This window comes from Leucopleurus acutus, assembly GCF_964270905.1.
Source record: "Leucopleurus acutus genome assembly, chromosome: 2".
Classification (NCBI taxonomy): Eukaryota; Metazoa; Chordata; class Mammalia; order Artiodactyla; family Delphinidae; genus Leucopleurus; species Leucopleurus acutus.
In genome coordinates, this window is record NC_139143.1 from 77,950,894 (window position 1) to 77,961,640 (window position 10,747).

The 10,747-nt window shown below is 42.3% G+C and overlaps 1 protein-coding gene across 1 annotated transcript in view; it reads right to left on the reverse strand.

The window, feature by feature from the left end:
* Positions 1-4,564, reverse strand: part of LOC309957775 (putative olfactory receptor 10J6) — a gene marked incomplete at both ends in the record, with an annotated part of 134,383 nt that extends 129,819 nt beyond the window's left edge. Inside the window, one exon of the mRNA XM_082833217.1 lies at positions 4,306-4,564. Within this exon, the coding sequence (XP_082689343.1) occupies positions 4,306-4,564 (259 nt within the window). The remainder of the gene's footprint in view (positions 1-4,305) is intronic.
* Positions 4,565-10,747: the final 6,183 nt, after the last annotated feature.

Consider the following 10,747-nt stretch of genomic DNA (forward strand, 5'->3'; position numbering starts at 1 on the left):
CAAAAGAGCTATTGGCCACAGTAGAGACTTCAAATCTCTCTACTACATAGTCTCACTCTCTACTGCTAATAGGGTGTGATACATGATGAAGGAGAAGTGAACTGGGTGACTGGCCAAGAACCTGAATTTGTCTTCCTGTATTTCTGATTCAAAAACATTAATTAGAACTAAAGTTTTCTTACTTCTGTGCTCTCACTACCTGTTTAAAATTTTCATTTAGCAGTCATCAGTCTGCCAAATATATGTTATATATTATATTTTATATATTATAGTATGCATTTTATATATTACATATATTATATTTAGCATAATTCACTATTGTATTCCCAGCACTGAGTACTGGACCTAACCTCTTTAAGTAAGGGCCAGGTTTGCTTGTGAAGTTCCAAATGCTTTTCTCTGATTTGATTTAACACTGGAGAAAGTGGATACTCATGTTCCCTAAACTCTTAACTGGTTCTATGTGAATAAGACTCTACAGCTTGAACTGCTGCTGGAAATGCTCTTCCTTTGGGGGTCTGCATTGGCTAGAATGAGGATCCCAGGTGGCTATTCCATAGAGGATTCTTCTCTTTTGAAAAAGGTTCAGGGATGAGGTTTTGCTTTATTTGGGAAGTTTGAGGTCCTGGGGAATTTGAATTTTGCTTAGCTTGATTTCTCTGGTACATTACTATCCATACTGTGAATTGCCCTTGGGTAGTGATATACTCTGGGTAAACAGAAAATGCCAGCTAGGTGGTACAAGTTCAATTCTGCCTTCACCCCTTTTCTGTCTTAACCTTATTATCTATAGATTTGAGAGCCTTATTCCTGCCTCCTTCCTAGGATTGTTCTGAGGACCTAGTGAGATAATGTCTGGGAAAGCGTTTTATGTTAAGGACCACATTATGGAAGAGTTGCTTGCCATAAAATGATCTTGAGCATGAGTAGTAACCAAAATAATCCTGGGGAACAGGGAGGATTCCTCTCAGGTTGTTTAATCCAGCCAAATATTCAGTGAGAGGCTGGAACTGTTTAGTAGGTCAAAAATAGTTCTGTGGCCGGGACCTTGATGGGGTGTGACAAGGGCTATTGAAAACATATGATTCTATGGTGTGTGACTGTGAAGCTATTCCATTCAAACAAGTTTTCTGGAAAACCTGGGTAATAAATGTTCTAGAAGTCCATAGTGATAAGTTACTCTGCATGATGCCATCCACAGCCACATAGCCCTCGGCTTTAGGAGATGGCCCCATACTTAGATCAAGACAGCCTTATTGCCCAGGTAACAAACATTTATTTCACTGAACCTCAGTATGCAGGGCCCTTTCTGGCTTGATGAGATTAGCTTTATATAGATCACAAAAAAATATCCCAAGGCTTATGTCTTTGTCATAAATATTAAGCACACTTTGTCCATTTCTCTATCACATTGTATTATGGTGAGTTCTGCATAAGCCCATGTCCCCTGCTAGACTGGGAGCTCCTTTGTTCAAGGATTAGTGCAGAATTATTTTGATATTTTCCATGTCTAGCCCAGTATCTGGCGTATAGTAAAGATTCTATGTATGTTTACTGAATGACTGTCAAACACTTTGCCTGCAATACTTTGCTTTTAATTATTCATTTCTTTTATTTGCCAGTTAACAACTTCTCTTAATTTCTTTCAGCCACCTTATATTCTTAGGGAACTTTAGGTATAGTTTGATTTTTACCATTGCCTCTATAGACCCTGAGAGAGGGCATGGTAGTTCTGTTATGGTCTGGAGAGCAGATACATGTGCTATTTGGGTCTCTGTATCTTCTTTTGAAGGCTTTTCTGAGTTTTGAGCCGACCCTTTAATTCTAGTGGAAGTTGTGTCCTGGAGCTATCGTGACCCCAAGTCTGAGGTCTAGCCTAGTCACTGACTTGACAGCTAGTTCCTTGTTCTTGTTCACTGGGTACTCATTTGGATCCCAAACCCCAAATCTACGTGAAACTCCTTGATCAGCCTCTGCTCCCCTGCTCTCTGTGATTGCCTGATTCAGCTTCATCATAAGTGCTAATTATTTCTGTGTATGACCTCTAAATACTCTAGTCTCATTCTCTTTGCCCCCATGATTTTCTCAACTTAGAGTCTATAGATTCATACAACTTCTTAGATGTCTCAGTGGATCTAGGTAAGGACAATAAGGATGCCAAAAATTCACATAGATGCCTCATAAACTGAATTCGAGTTTTCCTGAGTCTTAGATGATTCCCATTGTTTAAAAGTTAAAGCCAAATTCCTTACTTCAGCAAACAAGGCCTTTACAATCTGACTCCAGCCAACCTTCTGGTCTTATCTCCCTTCATTTCCTTTCTTGTACCCTGGAGTCAGCATGCCAAGTCACGTTCCATTTCCTGAACATTTCTCTTAACTTTCATACATGTGAAATATTATTTCTTTGTTTTGGAATTCTTCTCCTTCAACAATTTGCCCATCAGACAGTCTCCTGTAAGTGTTTTAAAACCAGTCCAGATTACAGATCACCTCCTCTCTGAAGACTTCCCTGGCATCTCCAACAGAGTTTCTCTTTCTTTCTCTCCCTCCCTCCCATTCCCCTTCGATCTTTTGTATATATCAATTGACATAAAGAATTGAAACTATATCTTTAAATGTTTGTGGGGCTTCCCTGGTGGCGCAGTGGTTAAGAGTCTGCCTGCCGATGCAGGGGACACGGGTTCGTGCCCCGGTCCGGGAAGATCCCACATGACGCGGAGCGGCTGGGCCCGTGAGCCTTGGCCGCTGAGCCTGCACGTCCGGAGCCTGTGCTCCGCAACGGGAGAGGCCACAACAGTGAGAGGCCCGCGTACCGCAAAAAAAAAAAATTGTCTTTGCCACTAGAGTTGAGTTTTTTGAAGCCAGGCATTAGGTTTCTTTTCATCTTTCCTTCACCAGGATCTAGCCCACAGCCTGGTTCATTCCTATTACCCATTACATGCTTTCTGAATTAACAGCAGCTGAACTAACCCAGGAGGATCTTGGCATGTGCCCTCAAACGGCTATTAATATGGCTGACAAGATTTAGAATTGCTAGGATCTCTAATTAAACTGTCTGTGGTCACCATCTTTAATAAACAGTTTTGCTAGAAACTGGGATAAATTAAAGCAGCTGGGAGAGGAAATCTGTTTCCCCTGGGCTATCTCATTCTGAGGCCACTTTTCCTGTCCACACAGTGATTTATGACTTGATATGTCATGTACAAGCAGATTGTGACAGAGACTCCAAGTTGAGCAGTTCTCATGCTCTTAAGTAGGAAGGAAGGGATTGTAGGGAAGAATGTGTGTCCTGGATTCTGTTTTTTCTAAGGGACTCCCTGTTGTCTTCATTAAGTGGAGAGCCACAAGAAAACCAAAAGGCCAATGAAAAATCCTTGGTCCACATTACTCCTCGACCTCTTCTTCAGGCATATCCTGTCCTTGTTTACCTAACTATCCACAAAAACAGGGCCAGCACTTTGTCCAGGGGCTATATTTAAAGCTTTCAGACTCCCGGTTAGATGCTGTTTCTGTTCCTCTCTTCTCCTCCTCCTTATGGGCCAGGTCTCTGGGAGCCAAGTACATGGGGCTCTTCTCCTCATAGTTCTGCTTAGAATGGATGCTAAGAGCCTCCGAAGAACAATTCCCAAATTGTCAGGAAAGCTTCCTTCCAACGGCCCAGAGCAGAGCATCCTTGACCTCTTTGCTCCTTGGGGTGTACACCACAGGGTTCAGCAGGGAGGTGATCACAGTGGAGGTCACTGAGATTAGCTGACCCTGATCCTTGGTGTTCTCTGACTTGGGCTTGGGGTAGGCAATGGAGGCACAGCCATAGTGGACCATGACCACAGTGAGGTGGGAGGTCCAGGGAGCAAAGGCCTTCTTTCTGCCCTCGGCTGAGGCGATCTTAAGGATTGTAGAGATAATGCGGATTTAAGAGATGAAGAGCAGACCCATAGGCACAACGAGCACCAAAACACTGATGATCAAAGTCAGAATCTCATTGACAGTCGTGTCGATGCAGGATAGCTTCATCACAGGTCGGATGTCACAGAAGAAGTGGGCCACCTTTGTTGCACAGAAAGGTAACCTAAATACAGGTGTCACCTGTGTCATAGCTACCATCAGCCCAATGCTGCAGGCCCTCCACACCAGCTGGTTGCACACCCTCTTGTTCATAATGACTGTGTATCTCAGGGGGTTGAAGATAGCCACATATCAGTCATATCCCATTGCTGTGAGCAGGAAGCAGTTAGTGATCCCAAAGGTTACAAAAAAGAACATCTGTGTGGCACAACCGCCAGTGAGATAGACCAGCTTATACCCACGAGGCTGGATAGCATCCTTGGGAGAATGACCAATGTATATATAGTCTCTGAAGTGGACAGCATGCTGAGGAAGAAGTACATGGGGGTGTGGAGATGATGATCAATACGGATAATGGTCACAATGATTATATTACCTGCTAGGGTTAAGATGTACAGTGTAAGAAATACCACAAAAAGAGTGAGCTGGTGCTCGTGGAAGCTGGAGAAACCTTGCAAAACAAACTCAGTGGTGAGAGTGTGGTTCTCCCTCTTCATTGGGTGGTCACTAAATCGGAAAAGTAGAAGAATAAAAGTTGCATAATTTTAGTAAAGCAGTTTAATCACATTTCTGAAATTGATTGAACTTCATTCTCAGCTGTAAACCTGGGGATACATTTCCCAGTGGATTGAAGTTGATCTTTGGATTTACTTAACTTTGCTTAAAATATTCTTGTTCTGTGGCCATCTATTACAATTTCCTATGCATGATAGAATCATCTAATTTTCCTCCCCCCACCCCCACTGTATAAACATGTACATTCCCACTTCACCTACTCTTCCTCCTTGTCATCTGGAATGCCCTTCCTCTTTTCCTGCTCTTATTTAAATCGTCCCCATTCTTCAAAGACTAATGCATGTCTTCCCCTCCATCAATGCATATTGTATTCTGAAATTTTCATTTGTTACTTGAAAACAGTTTGTTTAGGGATTGACTGGAGACTTCTTTTATTTCAAAACTATGCATCACCCCCTTGCACATCCTTTAAGAAGCAGAAGCAAAGCAGACTCAGAAATGTTCACCTTGTTTTCAAGAAGGAGAAGGTGAATCTTAACCAAGCACCATCCTCTCTCCACTGCTGTCTGAATGATGGAAGTCAGCTGACACTTCACAGCACTCACTCATGTATATTGTAAACTATGCTACATCTTCATCTTCCCTAAACTAGAAGGCAGATTTACAGCCTTACTCAACTTTGTGAGTAGGCATACACCTACTCTGCAGAGGTAAACAATTATACCAGGGAAGATGCAGCAAATTCAGGTGTCCCTCATCTAAAGCAAAAGCAGACCCTGAATATAAAGAACTGAGTTACAATAAAGATATATCATTTTGTTGAAGGATAGCTCTCAGTCCAATTCATGTAATATTTCACATTTTGGTCCCTTTATACAGTAAGCTCCTGTAGGGTATATTTAAATTATATTTTGATTTCCTTATGCATATTCAGAAAAAGGCTTTTTGCATAAAGTAAATCACATCAGTGAGGAAGGTTAGCAGGCATGGAGACCTCCTTCAAGTTTATAAAAAATTATTTAAGAGAAGTTGGCAACCAGCTGTTAATCATTTACATGAAGAATGCTAAAAAAAAAAGAGTAAAGCTGCAACAGAATATATTTCCCAATAGGAAAAATAATTTGACACTAAAATATGTGGCTAAAGACGTTTATCTTTTGGGAGGCCTCTGGGCATAAACTAGGCAGCGGTCCAGCCATGGGTGGTATGGCACCTCTTCTGTGAAATAAAAAAAATGTGTGTTAGAGCTTTTAATTGTTCTAGTGATGGCCATGGGTGCTGCTAGCCATTAATGGTGCTAAATGTCCTGCAATACATGTGACGATCCCGCCCAAGTATGAACTGTCCTATTCCAAATACCAGCAGGGCTACTAGAAAGCCTGGGCTAGAGTGTTGTCTGATCTGGTTGAAGTCTGTCTTGAGGTAGAAGAATGGCTGCTATAACCTGGTTAGTATCCTCCACCCTGGGAAGCCTGTAATTCTTCCAAGAAAATCAAAGGTAGGAAGAGCAAACACAACCTTATGAAGACCTACTCCAGCTGTGACGAGCTGTTATACTACAATAAGTTAAAGTCAGTCCAGGAGCAGTAAGCCCCATTTCAGCTCCTTTTCTAAAGAACAATTACCTGTGACTGCATAGTGCTGAGGCACAACAGGAGAGCTGGGCTGGAGGAGGCCGAGGAGTGAAGATGAAAGTGTTGTGCTCCCTTGGCCACAGCATGCAGGCCAGGGAGGGAAGAGCGAGGTAACCAAAAGGGCCTATGACGGGCTGAGGCTGAAGGGGCAGCAGATAAATACACTCTAGTGGGAATGTGGTTAGGCTTGGGAGCTGCAGGCCTCCTTGACAGCCCTTCTGTGTGGAGAAGTCTTCAAAGCCAGAGAAGGAGCTCCCCCAGGAGCAGCCAGTGGGGCTCCTGGAGGTGACTCCCTGTAGACAGACATCCTGAGGGCTTGGAGGATACAGACAGCAGGTACCTGGGGAACTCATTATGTGTAGTGCTCATTTACCCAGTCCCAGGGTTGGCATTTGGGGAGCCTGGGGCAAGTTTTTGCTTCACGTAGAATCAGCATTAGAGGAAGCTGGTTTATTTAGTTCCCTATACTTGTTTGAATAAACGCATTGTGGCTGAGCAGTTAGCTCAGTTGGTTAGAGTGTGGGGTTAATAATAAAATAATGAATAAGCACATTGCGGGGTTTTTTGCATATGTGCCTTGGAAATCCATAGTTTACACATCGCAGCAGCTCAAGCTTGGAACCACATCATCTTGGATCTCAGGAAGTTTAGGCCCTTTTTCCTACAGGCAGGATCTCTTACAGACAGTTTAGGAATCTGGTTCTCTCTTTGGAATTAAAGTAGTCAAATATGGTCATGGTTCTGCAGAGGGCAGTTCACGCTGCCTGTCTTTCTGCCCCTGTGACATTCAGAATTGGAAGGACATTGTCTTTAGATCCAAGCATCCTCTCTTGGGGGTTAGAAAACAGAGATGAGCCTCTGAACACCGTGCTCTTTATTCAAAATTACCTCCTCTTCTCCATTTGGCAAACTTCTACTAGTCTGTCAAGACCCAGCTTCAGAATTTACTTTCCGCTGAAGACTTTCCATGCGTTACTTTATTGCTTCTGTAGCATTTTCTTCCTTTAACATGCGGTGCTTATCTGCGCCCATTCATTCTTCAAGCACTAAGCATAAGCCAGGCCCTGTGCTCGTTGCTGGGCATACAGAAATGAATGAGGTGCTTCATCAATCTTTGAGGAGCTCACTGTTTGGTTACAAGTGGTAAACAACTTAAATAAACTGAAATAAATGCCACGAGTAAGTGGGACAGGAAAGAGATGGTCCTTGATTAGACTCAGGTTGATTACAGAAAAAATGGAGTAGGTAAATAAGACCAAGTTACAAAATGTTTTAGAATATTTAGACACTATCATTTTTAAGGGCCTCTCAAATGATTTCACTTATCCCTCCTGTTAATGGGCTTCACAGTCCCTTAGCACCTAACCTCTAAAGGACCAGCAGCCCTCACCACTAGCTGCCCTCCACCCTCTTCTTGTTTATCTGGTGATTTTTCTTCCATGCTGGTAAAAAAGATACTCAACACTGGAATTTGATAGATTGATCTGGTAGCAGTAGAAGATGGATTTGAGGTTGGTGAGAAGAGGCAGGGTGGTTGCTGACACAACAGTCAGACCAGAAATAATTGGGATTGATCTAGAGAGGGTGACAGTGGCCCATATAAGAGGGACAGATGGAACAGACATATGAGGTGAATCAATGGGGCTTGTAACTAAATCAATGTGTAGATCAAGGGAGATGAAAGAACCAATCATTTCATAAACTACTCCCATCAGGTTCATTCATGCCAACTCCCCCGATTATTCACAAATATGCATAGCTTCCTGTTATAACAGGTAAATCAAACAAATGATCTATATATTAATGTTCCATCATTAGATATGATTGGTGACTAGGGGATCTCAATAGGAAAGGAGTGGAGTTGGGCAAAATAGCTCAGTGCTTTATGATGCCATTGCTTTGGGACAAATTAAGAAGATTTTGGAAATGGGGCAGTGGGTAGATGGTATAAAAATGTGGTGCCAGGGGAAAAAGAGGTTTTTAGCTCCAGAGTCAACCAATATTTATTGAACACTTTCACAAGTTTTTGTCTCACTTAATCCTCCAAATGACCCTATGAAGTCAGTGGTACTATTTTCATTTTACAGATGAGAAATTATGAGGAATTTATTACTCCACCAACAGTAAGTCTATTGAAATTTGGTACTAGATGGAAATGAACATGTGAAGTGACTATAGAAACAAAGCTGGCAAAACAGCCAAGAGAACCTGCTATACACTGCTTTATTTGGGGACCATTTATTCTAGTTCATTCATGGCATTCACAGTAGTTTAGGATCCCAGGTCTAACCCTCCTTTAGGATCGTCAATGGGACTCTTCCAGAGCCATGAATAGGACTCACAACAGGGTTAACTGAGGCCAGCATTGTTCCTGAATGTCTTGGTCAGCTTTGGCTGCTATAACAAAATATCATAGACTGTGTAGCTTAAACGGCAGACATTTATCTCTCATTTCTGGAGACTGGGAATCCAAGATCAAGGTGCTGGAAGATTTGGTTCCTGGTGAGAGTTTTCTCTCTGGATTGCAGATGGCTGCCATTTTTCTGTGTCCTCTTATGGTGGGGTTGGGGGGAGAGAGAGAGAGAGAGAGAGAGACCTCTGACATCTCTTGTTAAAGGGCTCTAATCCTATCAGGAGGACCCCACCCTCATGACCTCATCTAAACCTAATTACTTCCCACAGGTTCCATCCCCAAATACCATCACATTAGAGTTTAGGGCTTCAACATAGGAGTTGTGCAGGTTGTGGGGGGGCGGGGTGTGGGTGGACACACAATTCAATCCATAGCACTGAAGTTATATCTACTCTAATACTATCCCTGTCACCTGGAGCTGGGGTCTCCAAATTTTTGGGATGTGAAAACTCCTTTTTTAATTTCAAAATATTTCATGACTCTCCAGCTTGATGATGGTGGATAATAATAGTTGTACTATTTGTTCCAATTGATAGAAAAAAAAATCCTGAAAAGAGAACTACGAATTTAGTAATTCATGCTTTCAAATGAATTATGATACATTCAAAAATAGCTGCACATGTCTTTGTAAGTATTTATACACCCTGCATATGAAAGCTGATGCACACATGAATCCTGGAACTCACTGCAGTGTCTCTGAGGCAACAAGGAGAGAAGTGGGAATGATGCTCTGAGTAGTTGGTTAGACCAATAAGTGGGTAGGGCATAGGTGAAGGGAATCTGGGGTAGGACTGCAGAGAGGCAGCTGAAAGGTTTATTGACACATGGCAAATGTGTCCAGGAAGTCATTCTGGAAGACCTTGGAGAATAGTTAGGTTCCTTTTACTGGAATGTGGGATCAAAGACTATAGGAGAAGCCCATTTTCAAAGTCAGGTCCTCCTGGGAAGAGGGAACTCATTCTATGAATGAGAACTTGTTAAAACTGCTGTTATAACTGTCACCTCGGAGTGAGATAGAAAACAATGTGGGGGACAGAGTGGTGGAGCTAATAGCTATCCTGCTTCCTGCTGCCAGGAGACATGTCCGTAACAGTTTTGACTCCTCACAATAACCTTGGGAGGTTGATACTGTCAGCCTCACTGTGCAGATAGGACACAAAGGCCAGGGAGGTTAAGTGACTATCCTTAGGACACATGCTTATAATGGTGGACCTAGGATAGGAACACATGCTACTCTGGCCCCAAAGCCTGTGCTCCATCTACAATATTGCACTGCTTAAGCATCTCCTACTTCAGGCTGTCAATGCTTTGAAGGGGGTCAGGGACAATAATAAATGTGGGTAGGAGAATGGGTACAGAGGTTAATGTTCTAGTGGTCCTGAGCCCTAACATTTTCCAGTGGCCTTTGGCCCACTGTAGATTTCCTTTTATCTTTGGAGCTGTGCTGAGTGGAGAAAGGATGCACTAAGATATTTGAGAAGAAAACATATTACACTACATAATTTCTGAACTTCCAGACTAATTTCCAAGACCCAATGGCATTCAAATAGGATTTGAGATATGTGTAAATTTGCAGTGTATAGAACTCCTTTTTCTCCTAGTCTTTAATTAATATAAAGGAGAAATCTGGTTCATATAATCATCATTAGCTTATAATGCAGCTGCAGACCCTGGGGTGAATTGCCTGTTTTAAATCTTGATTTTGCCACGTACTAGCTGTATGACCTTGAGGAATTTACTTAATCTTTTCAGGTCTCAGCTTTCTCATCTGTAAAGTAAGTTTAATAAAATACTTACCTCATAGACTTACAGTGAGGATTAAATGAGTAAAGTGCTTAAATTCATGCCTGCTATCCAGGAAGTAGTCAATACATGTACCAAAAGGGGACATCACCAAGGGGGACAAGCAACCTGGAAGTAATGAAATAATAAAAAGAAAAGAGGGAGAAGAACTCTCTGCTGATGCTAATTGTGTTTTAGCTGCCCATAGAGTCTTCATTTATTCTTTCCTTACTTTCTTCTTTGTTTTAATAATTATTGAGCAGCTACTATGTATCTGGTACTGTTCTAAGTGCAACAGATGCAGAGAGGACACTCGGGGAGTGGAGCCTGAGTGA